Source organism: Pinus tabuliformis, chromosome 7, assembly GCF_031772625.1.
Source record: "Pinus tabuliformis cultivar Carrire ecotype Pingquan chromosome 7, CPIR1, whole genome shotgun sequence".
Lineage (NCBI taxonomy): Eukaryota > Viridiplantae > Streptophyta > Pinopsida > Pinales > Pinaceae > Pinus > Pinus tabuliformis.
Window position 1 is genome coordinate 687795458 of NC_142293.1, and position 22660 is coordinate 687818117.

Here is a 22660-nt window from a genome sequence, read left to right on the forward strand (position 1 = left end):
GTAGGGCCAAATTCCTGTGGTGCATTCATGTGCAAAAGGACAAAGATTCTGAAAGTTATTGTTGTAGAAAGAGGTTGAAGTAAAGTGGCTAGTCCTTGTTGAAGAAGAGCCAAAGTGTGAGTTTTGAGGTTGAGGAAGAGCCTAAAGTTCGACCCTATTAGAGACCTATGGACAGAATCTGATTTAGAGTTATGTAATCCGAGTTAGAATCTAAGTTTGCTAAGAAAGTGGCATGTTTGAGGTATGAGTTTGGCACATGATTTACTAAGGCATGCGAAGTCCAAGACACACATCTCTATGGCATTTGAATGGCATCCGAGCTACATTTGTGGCATCTAAATTACATGATCTTTGTGGTATTGATTGTTCAAGGGTGTGAATGATCCATGACTGTGGAGGATTCAAGTATATGGTATAAGCCCTTAACAATCGAATATTTGAACCTGAGGTGATTGAGACCAAGTTATCTCTGTGGTCCGAAGGTCCTCAAAAGGAGAAAGACGAGTTCTTTCTGTTTTGTTTCTATGTTCTCGTATAGATCAAGCTTATGCAGGTCTGATATGATGTTGATAATTCTGGGCATGCGAATTAGGAATCATATCTAAGATCAAGGCCGAGTAAATCGCTATGTCTATCCTTGTGTTATTGGAGGGTTGAAACTTGACACACCTAGAGTCTATTGTATAGTAGACCGAGTACACCTTACACAGGACCGAGTCCATTGTAATCTGAGTAGCGGTTGCAAGGAGGTTCGTGGTATTGTCTTTAAAAGGAGGATTGTTGTCTTGAGTCTCTTTGTCTCTATAGCAGAAGTCAAAACCAAAGTTATAACCCAAGAATCTTGATGATGACCAAGTCTAAGGTTTGTCCGAAGTCTGAGAAAAGGGTCAGGTCCTTGTGTTATCTATGTTTGTTTACCCTCACTAAGTAAGGTAATCAAGTCCAAGCTTATTGTGCCATCTGTGGATTAAGGATAAAGTCAAAATCTCTAAAGACCGAAGGCATATCACTGAAGAACAAGTCTGATCTGAGAAGTTTGATTCAAATATGAGCCTGAACTGGTATGTACCTTATATATAGTATAAGTACAGCAAAAGGAGGTTGACGTTATCTTAAAAGTATGAGGATACAATCCTATGTCACTTGAAGGACTAATATATATATATATATATATATATATATATATGAAGCTATGCAACTCTCGATATATATATATATATATATTGAAGCTATGCAACTCTCGATGAGTGGCTAGTTGCAAGTCAATGAATGAAAGAATAGTGTTAGAACATTGCTTTGGAATCTCAACAAGGCCTAGAAGCTTCTTTAAAGGTCTGTTAAATCTGAAGATAAAGTCCTACAGAAATAAGAGCCTACATGAATATCTGTGTATATGCTTAAGACATGTATGATATAGCCAAAGGAAATACTGCTACAATGACGTTGGGCATTGGAAATATATGCAAAGCTGCTAAGACATATCAAGACGTCGTAACTCCTCTTCAAAACCTGAAGGTTGATCAAATTATGAGCAGAATACATTTTTTGATATCTTGTTGCAAAGTTGAGACTTGATGAGATTGCAACAACTAGGGTTTGGAAGACTATATTCTAGGAATGTTTTTGGGTTTGTAAAACCCTAGGACTGTTGATGTTGAAAATAATGACGCTGGAAAAGAATGCAAGGATGAATGTTACACATCTAGGGTTTGTAAACCCTAGACTAAACCTGAAAAATTATTAGGGTTTGGAGACAAAACCCTAGCTAAGCAGATTGCAAACCCTATCAAGACAAAAGGGGTTGAAGATGGAAGCCTAGGGCTTATGGATTGATTGCTTCCGATTGAAAGAAGAAACTCTAGCTCCTGGATGAAATGACATCTTGATGATGAGGTTGATTTGCAAGTTGGATGCAAGAAGTCTAAGCTTAAGAGGGAGCTGAGATATTCTTAAGAGATATCTACTTATTTTATTATTTCTATTTTTTATTAGTAGTCTATTGTCTTTGTATTTGTTCTTCCATGGCTTCCTAGTGAGGATTGCAAATACATAATGAAGGTTGTCAGGTCATGGCAATCATTGATGGAAGAATAAATTGACAAGAAGACTTGTGATTGGATGAGTTTTTGACTCAGAGGGAGCAAACAAGATCAACCTGATTGAAGCATGTTTTGATCTATGACGAAAAGAAGTCAATTGTAACGTCAAAGATGAAGATAGCTAGAATCTTTTGAAGAGCAATGTTGATTTGAATATGTTGAAGATGAGCACATGATCTTTTCTACTGTGTTGATTCTAACAAGGGTTGAGCACTTCTATATCTAGTGTAAGAGGGAGTTGTTTTCGTAGAGGCATGAGCCAGGTGAAAACCTTGCTGCAATTTGGCACAATGGACTACGAGTCCATGGACATCTCCATGATGGAAAATTTGAAGAAGTTGCAAGACTTTGTTGCTGACTTGGTTGATTCTCCAATTAGCTCTAAACTATTTGTTGCATATTCCGATGATTTCTTATGTGAGAAGCCATGGCTGAAGTTGAATAAATAGTTGGTTGTTCACCTTATTGTTGTCTGCTGGAATATTTCATCAAGTGTTGAAATCCACCATGGCTACTTTTCTGCAGTTAAGTAGGTTGTTGATGTTTGCTTATGTGAGAAGCCTGGAATGGCTGAGAATCGCTCTTGAAAAGGAGCACTGATTAACAGCATCATGAGAATCTTCCTTGGGCTATAGCTGAGAGGCCATAGATTACGACCAAGAAGATTGTCAGTCACTTAGGTCAGTTGAACGAGAGGCAAGTGAATCTGGTTGGGGAGCTTACTTCTAAGGCATGAAGTGATCCCTTAAGAACAAAGAGGCTCATTTTTACATCTTCATGATTATAATCAGCAGCTCTCCCATACTTACCTACCCAAGAACCAAAAGCTTTCAGATGAGCATCAACACTAATTGCATTATTGCCCTGAAAAGAAGGCAATTTATTAATCCCATTCTCCGGAAGATCATTAGGATAACCTTGAATGTTAGCAAAGTTACAAGGGGTGAACATGTCCATGATGTCATGCTTAGTCAAGTCAGGAAAAAGAAAATGGATATCAGAGAGAGCTTCTTGTCCGAGATTAACAAGAAGTGTATGGGAAGAGAGCTTGTGTAATCGTACTCTGAGAGCCCTTTTAGGATCAGGAGTTGGACTAACCAAGCTACTTGGATGTCTTCTAGTACACACTCTTGTAGAAAATAAAAGAAATCGAGTCGCCACCCGAACAAAAATCTAACTTTGAGAAATCTAGATGCAAAAAAGGAAGTCAGTAAAAGGAACCAAGGACAAGGAACTTATCCTAGTGAGAGATGAAAGGATGAGGATGACTAAGATGAATGTCACAAAGCCAAGGTCCAAAACTAGTTCTCCAGCAATAGCGCCAAAAAATGTTGTGCCACTTGACGGGCTAATGAAACTCAAAAAAGATTAAATGATTAGAAAAATGCTATGAGGACCAAGGACAAGAAAATTCTATCCCTGGCAATGGCGCCAAAAAATGTTGTCGCACAGAATGTTTACACACCACGACAACGGTTCATATCAGGGGTTGTCAACCTAATCCCCAATCTCTTTTTTTAAGTTGTCTCCCAATAGCAGACTAAGGGGGGTAGACCCTACGAAAATGGATGGAAGAAGGATTAGTTGGGAACCAACCAATCCGGGAGACACAATTAAGCGACCAAATACTTGTTTTAGATTAAGCAAGATTTTAAAAGATTAGATTAGATTTAGACGATTGATACCAGTGCCTTATGAAGTCAACTATCCTGCTAAGTAAATTTAAGACAAGTATTGAATGGATAATTGTTGCTTTAATGAATAACTAACTTATATGACATGCAATTCCTAAAACTAATGTGAAATGCAGGATCTTGGTTAATTTTAATTATATCCCTATTCTAAGTATGTCCTTTGATCTTTGAAATCTAAACTTGATAGCAAATGGCAGAGAGAAGACAAGGTGAAGCACACGAGGGTGTGATTCACAATCCCTCTCCTTGAAATCTAACGTACCCGATGCTTCTAACACTGCAAAGGTTGTGGCTCTGATGACTGCAAGGTCACCATTTTAGACACTAAAAAGACTAAACTTCTCAAGAGAAGACACAAAGGTGTTCCTATCTTTCTTTCAACCAAGCTTATGCTTGGAGGTTGATTATTAAATGCAAGACTAACTTAGAATGTGGAATGTAAGGAGGATTAGAAGATGTTTAGTGAAGCAAGATGTTAAAGACTCAAAACACTTAGATTACGATTTATTTTGAGTTAAAAGCTAAGTACTTAAGTGAAAATTTAATGAAAAAACCTCAATTATGCAAATGTTCAAAGTACTAAATTTCAAGAACTGAAAGATATACAATTTTCCACAAGTCCACAATAAAGTATTCAATAAAAATGTTGATCACTATTACTCGAAAATCCTCAAAACTAATTATTCAAGAAATATCCAATAACTCAAGAAAATAGATCCAAAATTAGAGTTAATTTCCTTCTTAGACAATGAGCAATCCCAATAATTATCAAGCATTAAAACCAATGATCACAAAACTTAGTTGAAGCATGGAAATAATGAAAGCCTAAGCACTTAAATTTCAACAATTAAATATTCAGGATAACAATGAAATTTAGATGCTAATTAAAGCCAATTTAGTGAACAAACACCTCTTCAAATATTTTTGGAATTTATTAATTTTTCTAATGTCTCAAATCTAGAAGAATATTTTTTTCCTATAGTGAGACTTAGAGAAAAATTTTAAACAAATTATATGTTGCCTTGACTATATAAGAATTTAAATTTTACCCCACAACAAATTTTAAAGATTATAGGCCCACAAAAAACCCTTATCACAAAAACTAAAAAAAGAACTTTAGATTAAAATTGATGTCACACTTTAACAAGTTTAATGTGATAACGGTTGTAAAGAAAATTAAAAAAAAAAAGAGGGCCAACGTAAGAAACCATTTTTAATGTGATAAATGAGCATTTAATTTTGTAAAGGGGGCAAAAAATCAAAAAGGTAAGTTTTTTATGAAGAAATAAATTTAATTTTTTTGAAGGGCTAAAGGCCACTTTAAAAAAAAAAAATGAAATGTGATATGTGAGGGAAGTCCACTTTACATCAGCGAGAGGGAAAAATGCATATGCAGGTGAGAAATATGGCCTAGATCAAGCAGCGAAGGGAAAGGAGCTCACGCGCAGGGTTGAGGAGCGAGGAGCTCATGGAGAGGAAAATGAGGCGGAGGCAACTCACATAGGGATGAGGGACGCAGGGAGAGGAAAAGGAATGCGGATTAGGCAAGGAAGCGAGGAGGAACTGCAAGAGTTTTGCAGTGAGGGAGAGACGCGAGTTGGGGTCGAGGGGATGAGAACGAAGGCGAGTAAAGAGGAGACTGCGAAACACAGAAGATTAGGGTCGCACTGCAAAGAAGAGAAAGAAAAGACTGCGCGAGGAGAAAAAAAATGCAGAGGAATGGGATTGAGGGAGAAGGTTGATGAGGAAAAAGTTAAAACGCACATAGAAGAGGGAGGAGATAAGGTTGAACAACGATGTAAAACATAGGGAAAAAAGAGCTTGAGGAAGCCAAGGGTTGTCCTTAAAAACAAAATTATATTTTATTTTAAAAAATTGCCCAGAAATTTATATTTCAAAATGATGTATCTCTGCTTTGAATTGCTCTCAGAATTCAACATGAAAACCTTAGATCTGAACCTTCAAATGAATGATTTCGTTGTTTAATCCCTGCACACAAAGTGTGAGGCTAGATCTTGCCCTCCAGGGCCTAGATCTGCCTCAAAACCCCAAATTTTCCTTGACAATCTTCAGATCTGAACTTGCACAAAACAAAAATAAAACCCCAGATCCCACATATATACAAAAAAATTAATTGAAAACCAAATCCCAAGTTAGAAAATAAAATTTAAAATTTCTGAAGATTTACATAATTAAATTTACAGATTTGTCTCGATGGGGATACCCTGGTGAACTACAGAGGTTAGGATTTGAGTGCTCTCCGCAGCCTCCCCTCGCGCCTCTGGTTCATGCCTTCGGTGCCCTGTCCGCCATGGCAGATCCGCAACAACATCCTGGCGCCCACTCCTTCAAGGATATAGTCTCTAGTTGGCGGCTAGACCAGGCTTCATTCTTCACCAAGTTTGCCTCCAGTTCCGCCTTTTGTACACCACCAAAAGGAAACTCTAACAAAGAAGAAACAACACATCCATAGCAAAAAGAGTTGCCTAAGAGGAACGAAGACACAGTCAAAGGATAACCAAGGATAATCGGGCAGAAAAAGGCAAGGTCGCAGACACACCCTTTCCTGCTAACGTAAATCCTTCAAAAACTTAGGAGCAGTCACAGGATCAGGGGAAAAAGACTAAGAATAGCTGCAACCCCAAAGCCAATAAATTCCCAGAACTGGAAATCCAGGACCTCGGGGTAGTAGTATACAGAGAATACATGCAAGAACACGCAGTAATATGCAAGTTCATAAGCATCTGGCCAACCGAAAAAGCCTTGAACTGGTGGATTCAAAGAAAATGGACACCCAAAGGGAAGATCAGACTTCAATTGGGCTCCAAAGGATTCTTCACAATCATCTTTGACCTCCTAGAAGATAGAGACAAAATATTTGAAGAAGGATCCTATTTCTACAATTCAGCTGGTTTATACATGAGATTTTGTAGGGAGAACTTCACACCAAAAAAAGAGGATTTTACGAGGGTTCCAGTCTGGGTATGCCTCTACTCCTTACCAACTGATTATTGGGCTCCTTCAGTCTTAAAAGGTATAGGAGACCAGTTGGGGGAGTACATCAAAATGTCTGAAGGCACCAAAACGGGTCACTATGTTTCCTACGCCCGAATTTGCGTATATATAGACGTCTCTGGTTCCCTGCCAGAAGCAATTACATTAATCTTTAGGGACGAAGTCTGGCTGCAAATTATAGACTATGAACAAGTGTCATGAGCATGGGCATCTCTTCAAACACTGTCCAATGAATAAAACCCCTCATTCGCAAGAGCAAGCAAGTAAACAAAAAGATAGCGAAGGATTTACTAAAGTCATATCCAGGAACAAGAACAACAGGAAAAAGGCTATCCCCAAGAAGAACCAATTTAAAGAAGCAGGCCAGAACCAGTTCAATGTATTGAACAGTACCCAGGGGCAAATGGATCCTAACGAACTGAGAGGAGATGAGCATGGGCATCTCTTCAAACACTGTCCAATGAATAAAACCCCTCAATCGCAAGAGCAAGCAAGTAAACAAAAAGATAGCGAAGGATTTACTAAAGTCATCTCCAGGAACAAGAACAACAGGAAAAAGGCTATCCCCAAGAAGAACCAATTTAAAGAAGCAGGCCAGAACCAGTTCAATGTATTGAATAGTACCCAGGAGCAAATGGATCCTAACGAACTGATAGTAGATGAAGCAGGAGAGGAAGAAATGATCCCAGTAGACAGCGAACACGATGAGAGGGATACAGGTTATACCAACAGAGGAAAGGAGCATGCACAAGAGGATACAGAAATGGAGCAAATAGAAACAGAGGAAACACTAGAGGAAAACGCCATAGAGGAAGCTCTGGAGGGGGTAGACCTTGCAACAATTGTAGAGGAATGGAAACAAAAAGGAATAAATGCCATATCAGAACAACAGTTACAAAAAATTGAAGGAGCTTATCTCCTCCAGGAAGAACTAAAACTCAAAGCTCACCATCCAGCACAAGAAAGCACAATTTCAAAGGGCATATTAGCAAATATTCCAATAGAAGGACTCAACCTCAAAGGCTCAAGCCGAAAGTGAGGTCGAAAGACCACCAGTCAACTCCTCCAAGAACTGGGTGCCAAATTAATCAACAAAGGAAAGGTAAAGGCTCTAGCTCTATACCCATCTCCATGTCAATGAATTGCATCTCTTGGAATATTAGGGGACTGAACAGTCCTGGGAAGAAATGTATCTTAAAAAACATAATCCTATCTGATCATCCTGACATCCTGCTAATTCAAGAAACTAAACTTGATTCGACTCACCCCCCCCCTTCTCAACTCTTGCTTCAAGCCATACAACTCCTTGGCCAACTTGGCTACAGGTACGGCAGGGGGCATAATGACCTTTTGGAAAAACTCCAAATTCGACCTCATATCCTCTCTGGCCACTCATCATTCCATAACAGTGATCCTGAGAATCATAGGTACCAACGAGAGCATTTGCATAACTAATATTTATGCCCCGCACAAGGTGACAGACCATATCAAAATGCTCCAAAACATCTCCAATCTCCTTGACCCTCTTCACCATCCTCTCAAAATCATAGCAGGTGATTTTAATATGATAACTAACTTGTCTGAGAAGAAAGGAGGTATCTAAAAGCTTGATAAGGACTCTGAGGCTTTCCTCACCACCATTGAAAACCTCAACCTCATCGACATTCCCACCAGCAATGGCATTTTCACCTGGAATAACAGAAGAGGAGGAGACCGTCAAATTGCCTCCCGTTTAGACCGCTTCCTTTTATCTGAGGCAACTTATCTCACCTCCTAGGAAACGGAGGCGAGAATTATTTTGCAAGCAGGCTCTGATCACTGGCCAATCTCTCTCAAGATTCAAATTTCCAATGGTCCGAAAAATAAGCCTTTCAGATTCGAGGCCTTCTGGTTGGATCACCAAGACTTCATGGAAAAAATGAAACAATGGTGGACTTACACTCCCATCAGAACTGGAAACAAAATGTACACTTTCCAACAAAAGTTAAAACATATCAAAGAGGAAATCAAAAAATGGAACAAAGAAACATTTGGCAACATCATCACGGATAAAAAAAACTTGGAGCATCAACTGGAACTTCTCCAACAAAACATAATTGAAGAAGGGCTAACGAAGAACAGTAAGCAAGAGGAACAACGATTTCAAAAAAACTAGGAGGAAAGAGCCATCCAGGGAGAAAAGTTGTGGCAACAAAAATCCAGAATAAATTGGTTGAAATGTGGAGAAAGGAACATAGCTTTTTTTCCATAAAACAATGATACAGCATAGGAGAAACAACAGAATTCTGGCTTTGAAGAACCAAGATGGTCATCTCATTCACTCTCAAGAGGAGTTGGAAACAGAGCTCAATCACTATTTCAACTCCCTTCTCAAAAAGCCAAGGAATGACCGGGATCAAGACATCAAAAAAATCACCAAGCATATCCCCAAAATCCTCACAAAGGACCATAACAAAATGCTCCTAAGGAAAGTCTCCCTCGAGGAAGTGGAGGATGTGGTCATGGGAATTCTCAATGGAAAAGCACCAAGTCTGGATGGTTTCACCATTGATTTCTACAAAGCTTGATGGCTTATCATCAACTTGGAAGTGCATGCCCTTGTGGAGGAATCTTGAATTCAGAAGTTTGTCCTTAAAGCCCTTAACTCCACCTTCCTAACTCTGATTCCTAAGGGCAGCTATGTTGATTCCTCGGACAAATTTAGGCCCATAGCCCTCTGCAAAGTCATCTACAAAATAATCTCCAAAGTTCTCGCCAATCGAAATAAAGTCATCCTCCCTCTCCTCATCTCCGATCAACAATCTGGCTATGGAAGGAAGGCAAATCATGGATAGTATCGTCCTCTCTCATGAGCTTATCCACTCTCTTAAATCAAAAAAAAAAACTGGTATGATGATTCGGCTAGATATGTCCAAAGCCTTTGAAAAAATTAGTTGGAACTATATGAGACAAGTCCTAGCAGTGTTTGGGTTCCACAAAGAAAGCATCAAGTGGATCATGGCTATGGTGTCGGGAACCTTCTTCTCCATCCTCGTGAATGGATCCCCTTCACAACCCTTTAATCCTTCCAGGGGTATCAGGCAAGGGGATCCAATCTCTCCCTTCCTCTTTGTTATAATGGATGAAGGGCTAAGCCACTCTATCTCTATTGTCCTACAAGATAATAAGCTCTCTGGTCTCCAGCCACATGCCTCTGCTCCCCCATCTACGCACCAGCAATTTGAGGATGATACCTTTCTCATAGGCCTCCCATCTATCAAAGAAGTCTCCTCTTTCTTGTCCATTCTGTCCGGACTTCTCTACTAAATCTAGAACCTCCATCAACCCCGTGAAATCCAAGTTGTTCTTCTTTAACACTCCGCTGCCCATTTGCAGGAACATCGCCAGACTCCTGGCCATTCCCATTAGTACCCTCCCCTCCACTTACCTTGGTGTTCCCCTTACAGACAGGCCTCTCTCCCGGGCCACTTGGGAGAACCTGATTAACAAGATGGAGAAAAGAATTGCCAACTGGACCTTCAGATCTCTCAATTTGGCAGGTCGTCTTATCCTGGTCAAATCTGTTTTACAAGCCATCCCGCTCTACTTGTACTCGGCTCTGGTAGCCCCAAAAGTGATTTCAAACAAAATCAGAAACCTTCAGAGGAACTTCTTATGGAGAGGTGCGAGGTGAAACAGAAATGGGCTTTGGTGGCATGGGAAAAAATTTGCAAGCCCAAAAAGTATGATGGACTAGGTCTTAGAGACATAGACTTCCTAGGAAGGGCCCTTGGATCCAAAAATTTATGGAGATGGATTACAAACCTCAACTCCCCTTGGGGAATCCTATGGAAAGCAATGTATACCCCTCCCTCTCGCAAGAGCAAATCATCAGGCTCAATGGAAATATCAAAGGTTCAGTCATTTGGAACCAAGCGTAGGAGAATAAGGATATCATTCAAAATCACAGTTTCTAGGAAATAGGCAACGAAAACAAGGCTCTTTTTTGGGAGGACGCTTGGCAACAAGGGTCGGAACTTGATTAAGATCATTATCACCAAATCAAGGTTGATATGCAAAACAGAGGGAAGATCAAAGTCAGCCAATACTGGAATACGAGTGACAAAAAGGACAGAAGGAGAATTTGGATGGAACAAGAGGATTGGACTCCCCATATGAACCCCCAAGCCTAGTCGGACCTCTCATCAAAACTACAAAAAGACAAATCCTCCTTGACTCTATCGAGGATCAACTCAAATGGGGGAAAAACTCAGCAGGACACTTCAATTTAAAAGAAGCCTACAGATACATAGCCAAGCAAGATCAACTTCAACCAAAACCGAAGTGGAACGCAATCTGGGACAGGAAGCATTGGCCGAAAATATCTATCTTTCTATGGTTAGTCATGCATAGAAAGATTTTAACGTGGGACAACCTAAGAAGAAAAGGCTTTATTGGCCCATTGAGATGCCCTCTCTGCCAGCAAGAAGAAGAAACCCCCAATCATCTGTTAAATGTATGCCCATTCGCATCCAATTTATGGGATTGGATTTCTCTGGTCTTCAACAGCTCTGATCAGGACCCCTCATCTATTCAAAGTACCATTGCAAACTGGAGATTTGTCTTCTCCTCACATCCTCTGGTTAACCGTGCATGGAATTTAATTCCTGGTCTGATCTGCTGGGCTCTATGGAAGGAGCGCAACACAAGAATCTTTCATGGCATCTCCACCCAAGAGGTAATCATAATCTAGAAATTCAAAAGTGCGATCCGGGAAACAGTGACCTCTCTACCCACTCAGACAGTCAAATCCCCTCCCACCTTCTTCGAAGAGAGAATTCTCTCAATGCTGGATCTCCTTCAGATCAAGGTCCACGAAGTCACCCCCCTCTCCAGGCTTGAAAATATAAAAAAACACCTAGAGGCCGCCAGAGAAGGGGACTTTCAAGCTCAACTACGACAGTGCAGCTAAGGGGAATCCGGAACCAGCCAATTTTGGACAAGTCTTCAGAAAATCTAAAGGAGAGATAATCTGGATATATGAAGGCAATATAGGTTCTGCCACAAACAATGTCGCAGTACTTCATGCCATCAAAAATGGCATCACCACAACGCACAACCTAAAGCTCTGTCCTCTAATTGTAGAAGGAGATTCCACACTGGCCACTCAGATTGGCAAAAAAATTCAGCAAGGCATCAAGGTGGACAAAATAATACAACGGATCAAGCAAGGAATTGACAGCATGGCAGGCCTCCACTTTCAAGCAATCAAAAGGAAGGGAAATAAACTCGCGGACAGACTGGCAAATGAGGGTACAGCTGGTACCCTACACCTGAAGTCCCGAGCATGGCAGGAATTGGAGGAAGGTGAACTCCATCAGCAATGCGCATCAATCAATGATGAAGATAACCACTCTACCGAACAATAACTATTCACGTACCCTTCATCATTTCAAGGTCGATTCTCTGTTCCGTTGGAAGGACATGTGGATGGCGCACGTGCACAGACTCATCCTTGGCTTGCCTGATTCTAGCGCCCGCGATGCCACCTCCCCTCTCCCTTGTGTGACCATTGCCTCCCAGTCACATCCTCTCTGCTCAGACATTCCTCCACCGCCATGCATCAGAACTTCGCATGCTTCCCCTTCCCACCCTTCTCCCTGCTCCCGGCCTCCCACCATCACCCGGCTTCTATATATTTTCCCCTCCCCCTTCTCCCCCTCATTCTTCTCTCTGCCTTTATCCCTCTCCATTGGTCCTTCGCACTTTGGTTCCCCTCGCTCCCTAGCCCTTCTACTTCTCTCATGGCCCTGAAGAATTGCTCCACCCCTAGTTCCAACAGCGGAGGTGCGCGCAGTCGCGCAACCTCCTGCTGGCAGTCCCTGGGTGGCCCCCCACCACTCACGCGGAGACCTCTGCAAGATGCGCAGCTTTGTGCTACGCGGCAACAGTAAATCTTGAAACTCAATAGTGCATTGCCGAATTAGAAGCCCAAGCAAATGTTCTTCGTAGAGAGGTCACTACTGAGGAAGTCGGCGTCGTCTTTGCCTTGATTCTGAACCCTGCCTTCACCCGAACGCGCGAAAATCTCTACGCGCAAGCTATCGAAACATGGTGGCAAATGAAAACCATCATGGGGTTATCAATGCAGGAGCAGGAGGAGCACACCAAGGCATTGTAAACAAAGATTGACCGGTTGACTGAGAAGTTTGTTATGTATGTCAAAGCCATCCACCACTGTCAATTCATTACTCGGGACACACCGCATTACACAGTTATTAAAAAGAAGTCGATGACAAAGTCCATTCGACTGTTGAATGATCCCCAAACATCAAAAAAGAGGTTGCTGGGACCTCCACAAGTCGACAAAACACCACCGCGCAGCAGCAGGGAAGCTCTCAGGAGACTCCCATTTGTCTAGATGAGGATCTGGTAACCATCAACTAGGAGTGACTTCGTCAACCTCCTTTTTGTTTTTCTTCCTTCGCAAAGGGCTTTTTGTCGCAGAGAAAAACGACTTTTGCTTGGTCGACCTCGCTATGGTTTTCTTCTCTTCTCTCGGTTTCTATACTCTCAGTTTTGAGAATGTTGTAAAGAGGGTTCCTCTCAGTTTCCACCTCTGTACTCAGAACCCACTTTTGTCATGGTTGCACTATAAAAAAAGACAATTCTATGGCCATTTCAAGGATTTTGGTTGGGTCTTGTGTCGAGCTCTCTCTCCCACACAACCCAAATTATGTAATCTGTCAGTTTCCACAGTAATATATTTTATCGTATTCACAAACAAAAAAAATTACAGATTTGTCAGATCTAAGGAGTATGAGTCCAACTTCGCTCTCAAATCTGTAGATTTCAGGCTCTTGCTAGCCAGATCTAACTATTTAGCACAATTTATTAAGGATAAATAGAGATTTTAATTGAGGAACTAGCCCAGAAAATCCCTGCAAGAAGAAATTCGTCAGAGAATCTTAAGATATCAGAAAGGCTCTCCAAATCTTATGTCTCGGAAGTCAATTAGTCCAACCGAGGACTTCCCCAAACGCTCAATTTCTGAATAAGAATGATTTTCGCACACTTAGAATTTGAGTTGTTAAACCAATAGAGATACAAAATAGCAATTAAATTTTCAGAGATTAGAGATACCTACTAATCCAATTAAATTATAATGCTACCTTAAACCCAATAGCAAGATACTTGTGCAATAGATTACTCTATGAAAGCTATTAACCAACAACTTATCAAATAAGATCAGCAGAATATTAAGAACAATATTACCATAAAACATCGGAGAGGAACACTGCCATCAAATAAAACCCCAAAGACTTTGCATTGTATTATTTAAGGAAAAAAATATTACAAGAGAGTTTCAAAAGTCATTACACAACTCAATGATCGGATCCTTTGATGTGACAAATGACCTCTAAATTATAGATTAATTCTCTAATGGCTAGTTGGCTTGATCCCCATCAAAATAATCTTGATCGTTTAAAAAATTTAATTATCTTTTAATCTCTTCCATCAAAAATATTTTATTTTTTGAGGAAATTCGAATTTTTCATTTAATTGAATTTTAATCAACTCAAAATTAATTATTTTGAGTTGATTCCTCAAAAAATTGAATTTGACTTAACTACCAAAGCCCAAGGGTCCAAAATATCTTGAAATTTTCAACATTCCCTTGTTTAGGGACCTCCAAAAATTAATTCTTAGAACCCAAAAATTTTTAATTTGGAGAATTAATTTTACCTAGGACTTAAAATTAATTAAATTTCTAGCTTAAGATTTTAATTTATTTTTGTTAGAGAATTTATTTAATTAATTGACTCATGAAAGGATTAATAATTTTCCAACCCTCAAATAATTTAGCCATGGTCTCTAAATATGACGGACCTTGCCTTAAAATATTTTTCATATCAAGATATTGCAATTTAATACATGAAGGGGGAACACCCATTTGTTATAGACCTTCAATTATTTAACCAATTCTGCGACTCAAATATGATCTAGTAGACCCAGTGATCACTTTACACAAAACTCAACTATAATACTAGGACTTCCCTAAGATCTTGGCATCAAAATCCACCCTAGCTTTAGGGTGAGGTAGGAGGGAAAAACTTTGTCAATCATTCGTGTTTAAAAACACACATGAATCATTAGAAGAAAAACCTGCTATGATAGAAATCGTCACCAAAAAAGTAGGATTACCTAAGTTGTTATACACAACGAGAATCATTTACATTATAAACTTGCAGAATGGGTTTACAATTTTAACAAAATGATGACTGAAAATGATGATGAAATCTGGATAATCTTCCCTACCCGAGCATGATGGAATCTTCTTGCGAAAATGTACAATGGTATAGGGTAGTTGCCGCGGAGTGGTCAACAGTGGTGATATCAAACAAGAGAAAGACCTCCAAACACAATCGACACCATTTTTTTGTTGGGTACAACTTCACCAACTGTAATTGATTCCTGATTTTAGTCATTCTCATGAAGTATGCTTGAACCGTCTCTCCTCTATTCATCTTGATATCTCTCAGTTGATTCTTCAAGGCAATAATCTGATTCAAGTTACTAATTGCAAACATGCCAATTAGTTTGTCATACATTTCTTTATCTTTCTTCAAACCAGAAGCATAAGTAATGAAATGATCACTAAAAGAATCAAAAATAATTTTCCTATCTTTGATTTCACCCTTTTTATGTTTGGATTTGACAGCAGCACTTGAATTCTCTGGTGGATTAGCTACTGTGACTTTGACATACTTCACAACTTCATGTTCTTCAAGAGTGATATCTAGCCTTGCTTTCCATGGACCAAAGTCTGAAGCATCATTCAGCTTCTCCTCTACCTTGAAGTAGGACGAAGTCATCTTGATCAAAAAACTTTGGCAACAAGTGGGGTCTATTTAGGTGATCACTAGTCTCCTTGGACTTGTCTTCACCAAGGCTTTGATACCATGTTAAAATCTGAGAGATCTACGCTGAAATTTAAAAATTAATTGTAAAAACTTGAAAGTTCTATGCAAAAAAATTGAATGTACCATGCAGAAAATTGAATCTACTTCATAGAAATTTGAATGGAACTGAATGTACGTTGCAGAAAACTGAAATTACTTTGCAAAAAATTGAATTTTCTATGTTGTTTCAATTACTTATAATGCAAATTTCTTCTTCAAAACTTTTCAGATCATCAAATGTAGACAGAACATAAACTTAAGAATCATATGAAGACAACCAAGCACAAATATAAGACACAAAGAGTTAGGTCCAATGAGCAGGGAAAAACCCACAAGAGGAAAACTCAAATGATTCTTCTTCTATTAGATTTCTTCAATTGTTTAGCAGAGTATAGAGAGAGAGAGAGAATGAGAATGAACAAAGTCATCAATGCCTAATCAACTTGCAGCTGGAGTGCTTTTGCTCTTTGCTTGAAGATCTCCTTCTCTTGATCAGATCTTGTCCTTCACACTTACTCTAGCTCTTCCCTTGCTCTTACTCTTCACTTGCTCTCACATTTCTCTTGCACACAATCAACACTAGCTTTCCTTCTTCACAATGAACATGCTACTCCCAACTCTCACTTTGCTCTTTCTTAAATAGATGAGAAGGGAGAAGAGTTACAAAATGAATTCCTCCCTTGAGCCAATAATAGGAGAATCAAATTCCATGAGGGAGGAGTTACTTGAGGAGAAGCGTAATTCATCCCAAGAATAGAAAGAGAGGTACACTTGTCTTGAGGAGTTACAATTCGAATTAAGGAGAGACGGAGAGTTACACTTAGAGATAAAAGAATATTTGGTGAGAGTTAGAAATTGAATTGAATGAGGGAGTTATAAGTGCAATTAATGAGGAGGAGTTACACTTTTGTCATATATTGAATTAGTGAGGGACAGTTACATTCTATAAAGTGTGGTGTTACTATTTTATTCCAAGAGAGAGCTTCAATTTTCCAAGTAAGCGATTTTCAATTTAATTTACATATTCCATCAGAGAATTCATTTTTTATTAATCCATTAAAGGTAAATGACTTTAGAATATTTTATAAATAATAGTATCATAATAATAATAATACTAGTAAGGATAAATATATTAATTATTGACTTGTATAATCATGATTGATTTGATTTTAAAGTGGATTCCATATGTCAAGATCATCCTTGATCATTTAGACATGACTTTCTATTTTTGGAAAGTCATTTCCAAATTGAGATGTGACTTACTATTTTTGGAAAGTCATATTAGAATTGTTAGAAATGAAATTTTATTATAGGTGGTTCAAACAAAACTGAAAGATATGATTTCTTCTAAGAAAAATTCATCCCTGAGCTGTCAAATTTTAACAAATTGTAATGTAAATCTCCTCATGACAGCCTTGAGCAATAAGCTTGGGATATTCGGAGAAGATGGGGATTCTAATGCAAAGGACAAATCAAAAGGGAGATCAGGAGATCAGCAACATATGGACAACCAATTGAAAAAAGGACCTGAAAAAATATCAACCTCATTCAAGTGCCATGTATCATTCACAGTGCTTGTTCAAAATGGAAGTGAAAGTCGATATCAAGTTGTACCAAGGCAAGATTAACGCTTTGAAGCCAAATCATTGGTCGCAACAACTGCAACTGTATTTCAATGTTCATCATATAGAGGAGGAACAAAAGATTTCATTTGAATGGCTGAAATTAGAGGGACATGCCCTAACTTGGTGGAAAAGCCACACAGAGACCTTGAAGTTGGAGGTAGAGCCTCCAATGACTAAGTGGGAGGACTTCAAAACTCTCATAAAGTCACAATTTTGCCCTCTTAGGTATGTAGAGGACCAGTGGATCCAATGGAACTACTTCAAGCAAAAGCAGGGGTAAAGTGTGCAGGAGTACACTACAAAGTTCAAAAAGATTGCCATAATGATGGGTATCTCCCCAAAAAACCCAAATGTACTCCTCAAGTATATGGGGGGTCTACAAAGCCATCTACAAAAAAAAGTGATGTTGTTCAAGCCCAAATCAATGGACGAGGCTTGTGTATAGGCACAATACCTCGAGAACATAGACTTGAAGAAAGGGAAATCAAGTAGATCAAAGCAAAAGGAGCAACAAAATGCTTCTAAGGAGGGAAAGAAAAAGCAGAAAGGTGTAAAAGATTAAAAAACGACAACCACGGCACATCAGTGCAAAGAACCCAGAAACCACTGCATCATTGGTGTCCATACAGAGGAAAAGTGTTGGAAGTTGCATCTAAAGCTTAACCCGAAAAAACAAAAAAAAAAACAATAAGAAGAAGAAGTTTAACCCGAAAAAACAAAAAAAAACAATAAGAAGAAGAATCTCATGGCCACTGATTCGAGCAACCCAGTTGAAAGTAGCTCGGATGTGGATTAGAAGATCGTTTGTACATCAATGCAGAAGGAGGTGAATCTAAGTAGCCTTCGGCAACAAGAAGTGAAAGAAATGACCAAACCCTTCTATATAAAGATACAAGTCAAGAACATAAAGGTTGGTTTGACTCAGGATCGCAGGTGAATCTCATTGCAACAAAATTGGTCAAGAAGTTAGGGTTGGAAGTTCGTGATCATCCAAGCCCATATCCATTGGGGTGGGTAAATAAGGATGCAAAGTTGAAGGTAACAAAACAATGCAAAATTAGATTTACTATTAGTGTTGATTTTATTGATGAAGTAGAACTAGATGTGGTTCCCCTCGATGCGTGTGGAGTTGTGTTTGAGAGTCACTACATGTACATGTGAGATACAATAGTCACACAGAGAGCCAATTAATTTCAACTCATCAAAGATGAAAATCGTTCACCATCAAAGCGCACAAAGGCAAGCCAAAAATTTCGCTAGTAAGTGCCAGCCAAGCCAAGAAATTGATTAATTCCAGTAAATATGCTTTATGGTATTTAAGAGAAAATCAGTCTATAGAAGAGTCAGTAAGAGGCAAGGCATCCCGGGAGGGGTCTACTAAGAAACCACTGCATCATTTGGTAGACCCCTCTTTGGGGACTCTTATGCACATGGAGCCATTCACCCATGATGCATATAGAGAGGCATATTTAGAGGATCAAAACTTCAAGGAGGTGTTCCAGTAGTTGCAGAGTCAGAGTCATGTGCATGATGGCGACAACACTGTTGACTACCATCTACAGGATGGGTTACTCTACAAGTTGGATAAGTTATGTGTTCCTAAAGGCAAGCGATTGCAGTTGATTAGAGAGGCTCACACCTCCAAGGTTGCAGGGCAATTGGTATAGGGAAGACAGTGGCCAACTTGTAGAGGTATGTGTATTGGCCCAAGATGCAAGAACAACTAGCTAAGTTCATAAGAGGATGCATGCTTTGTTGTACCAGCAAGCCTAGCAATAGGAAATAGGGTCTATATCATCCCTTACCTGTACCCACTCATCCTTGGGAGAGCATTTCCATGGACTTTGTGGGAGGTTTATCAACAACCAGGAAGGGACATGACTACCTGTTTGTGGTAGTTGACAGGTTCAGCAACATGTGTGTTCTGATGCCCTGTAAAAATACCATCAGTTGGCAAGAAGCAGCAAACTTGTTCTTTGTAGAAGTTTGGGTACACTTTGCAATACCAAGGAGCATTGTTTCAGACAAGGACATAAGATTTCTCAGTGCATTCTAGACAACAATGTGGGAGAATATGGACACAAAGTTGAAGACATCTACAACATTCCATCCACAGACAGATAGGTGGATATAAGTTGTCAACGGGACTTTGGTGCAGCTTCTGAGGGGATACAATCAGAAGCATTTGAAGACTTAAGATGAAAATCCGGTATATATACACCGTCCATACAACAAAGTAGTCCACACTTTTACTGGAAAGTCTCCATTTGAAACCTGTTTTGGATATTTTCCACCTTCACCTTTGGACATTGCATATGGGTAGCAAGGAGTGAGGGACGATCTTATAGGAGATGCCTTGAGGGCTGAAAAATTTATAGAGAAGATCAAGCAGGTCCATATACACATACAACAGACACTGCAAAAGTCACAGGAGAAATATAAGGTCGGGCATTATCAGCATAGAACAAATAAATCGTTCAACGTGAAAGAGAAAATATGGCTACAGTTGAACAAGGAGAGGCTACAGGGGCCTGGTAAGAAAATCAAGGCTCTACAGTATGGTCCGTTTGAGATACTAGAAAAGGTGGGTGATAATGCCTATCAACTCAATTTACCACCATATATACACATTTACTCAGTTGTTAATGTAGAGAATCTAAAACCCTATAAGCCTTCCATGCCAGATTAAGAAGATGAAGAAGTACTACCTTCTGTGGAGGATTTGGCACCGGATTCTCAGGCAAAGTTGACAAAAGATATAGTTTTGTAAAAGAGGTCTACAACTAAAATACAAGAGTAGCATGACCTTTGGAAGAATGGATTGAAAGGACAACTTCCAAGCAAGCAAAGCTAAATGGTACACTTGAGAGAAGGTGGAGGAAAAATTTCCTTGCTTCATTCAATAAAAGCTTTTGAGTACCAAAATCCGTCCAAAATGGGGAGGTGTTTGTCATCCATATATATGCTTTCAAAGTGGAAAAACTGGGGGAATCAATTCACAAGACCTTTTTTACCTGCAGGGCCCAATTTGGCAAATTGGGGTCTGAAAATTTCCGAGAGCATTTTTAGTCATCAAATGACATTTTTTGGGGTTGGGGGTAAAACTTTGTCGTTTTAGCCCCACACCTTTTCTTCTTATTCTACACATAGAGATCTTTCCAACAATGCAAGAATCACATCAATCAGAATCCATATGCGAAAATTATGCCACCCAGAAGTTGACCTTCCTGTTTTCACCATCATATTTCTAGAGGATGCCACATCAGCCCTATTATTCATGAAAAAGGGGCTAGCCATGTGATTATGATGAAGAAGACTCTAGAAGATTCTACATTGTAACTTTGGTTAAGAGTTGAAGTCGTCAAACCTAACAAATAGACTATCGGGTTGTGTTATAACGACCACTAGGAGGAAAAGGGATTCTATTCTTTCAAATGCATTTGTTTCATAGTTGAGCAAAAAAATAGCCAAGAGGGATAGGAGATAGAGCACACAAAGAGAATTTGTGCATTGTAGTAGCCCACGGACCACAGGACATACTTATTTGTACTCGTAGACATTTTCTATTCAGAGAAAGAAAGTAGAGTGGCCTCACCTTCCAGCTGGGTTTCCTCCCAAAAGGGTTTCTTAGTTCATATCTTCTGTCAAATGTGTGTGATATCAATTTCATTCTTCTCTATTTTCTACATAATTTTAATTTCCATGCATACGCTATTAACAGTAATCTACAGATCTATAAATCTAAAGCGAAATAAAACTATAATAGTGTAGATTTTGGACTTTCAATTATAATTTTATCAAGTCTGTCATGATTCATGATGAAGGGTTCCTCAGCCGCCGAGCCCTCTACTCCCTCAATGCCCTCAGGTGTTTATTATTGCTGATATTTTCTGATCATTTCTGATAGTTTCCTCGATATTTCTGATGTTTCTTTCTGAACCCTCAGCAATACAATCCCCAAACGATATTTGCAACATTGATAAAAGACTGGATATTACACTGCAATGGACTAATCTCTCACTAGCATTTAAAAGATCTGCATTCATATCCCTGGATTTTACATTGTAAAGGATCAGATCATATAAATCATGATGAAGATGTATACCTTCATCATGTGCAATAGAAGCATCACTGAAATCCTGAATGAACCTTGCCAAGTTTGGAGGACCAACATCACCTGAAAAGCATCAAAACCAAATTGATTTTTAAATAAAGACTCACTGAATCAAAATTGCAAACATGATGAGGCATACAGTCACAGATATCCATTTAGTGCTAAATATTTGTTCAGTAATATAAATAGCATCAAACAGCACAGTATGCAAAGGTCGAACATGCCAAAATAAAGCACAATGTTACTGAAAGGCATGACTCTTCAAAATGCTGGACACTCCAAACATGGCTTAGGGCCTCATACTTACGTAAAAAAAGTTACAAAAAAAAAGGGCCATATGTTACAAGTAACAGTAGTTGGTGAGCCTTCCAATAAAAGAAATGGAAATTTTACAATCTAAAAGTGAATGTTTCAAAAAGAAAAAAACTGTTATATAGTTTTTCAAATGTGGGAGAAATGCAGCAAACATATCTTATACATTAAATTCAGTTTCTAAGGGGCAATCTTGCAACTTTGTGAAAAAATCTAAAAAGTGTCTAGAAATAGTGAAATTATTAATGCTAGCTCCTCAAGCTCTAGCTGAGTCTGGTAAGAAAGTCAATTCCTTTATTTGGACACTGCTTTCATGAAAAGATACCATCTTAAGGCTATTTGTAGGGTTTAGATCAAATTCCTATGGAATCAACTCCACAGTTATTGAGCCCCAGCTAATCACAAGCATGTGAATAACAATAGTTTTGGGGCCTATGTACTACAATCCCTGAAAAAGGCACGATCCATAGAGATCAAACCAGTGAACAATGACAATCAACCAAAATGGTGTTTTATCAATCCCTCATATAATAACAATACCTTTGGGGCCTATCTACTACAATCCCTGAAAAGGGCACGATCCATAGAGATCAAACCAGTGAATAATGACAATCAACCAAAATGGTGTTTTATCAATCCCTCTTACATATAATAAGATATCTTCGTATATGAACTAGAAGCTATAATATGGTCCACAAAACTATGCTGACAACCATACATATTTTTGTAAAAGAGAACTAACCCATATAATATCCAGTCACTATGTTGAAATGGCATTAGAGTAGAATATTGATGCTCTAACCTACCCATTCCCCTTTGTATTTCCAACAAATTCCAAGCAGAATATTTTTCCAATCCA

General features: G+C 39.0%; 1 protein-coding gene across 17 annotated transcripts in view; it reads right to left on the reverse strand.

Moving 5' to 3' along the window:
- LOC149249361 (NADH:ubiquinone oxidoreductase, 17.2kDa subunit) overlaps nt 1-22660 on the reverse strand; it is a 222395-nt gene that overhangs the window by 119930 nt on the left and 79805 nt on the right. For all 17 annotated transcript variants that reach the window (XR_016266761.1, XR_016266762.1, XR_016266759.1 and 14 more), the window contains one exon: nt 21481-21552. Coding sequence is in view for 10 of the 17 variants with exons in the window: in XM_089458674.1 (XP_089314800.1) it covers nt 21481-21552 (72 nt within the window). In the remaining 7 variants the exon portion in view is untranslated. The remainder of the gene's footprint in view (nt 1-21480; nt 21553-22660) is intronic.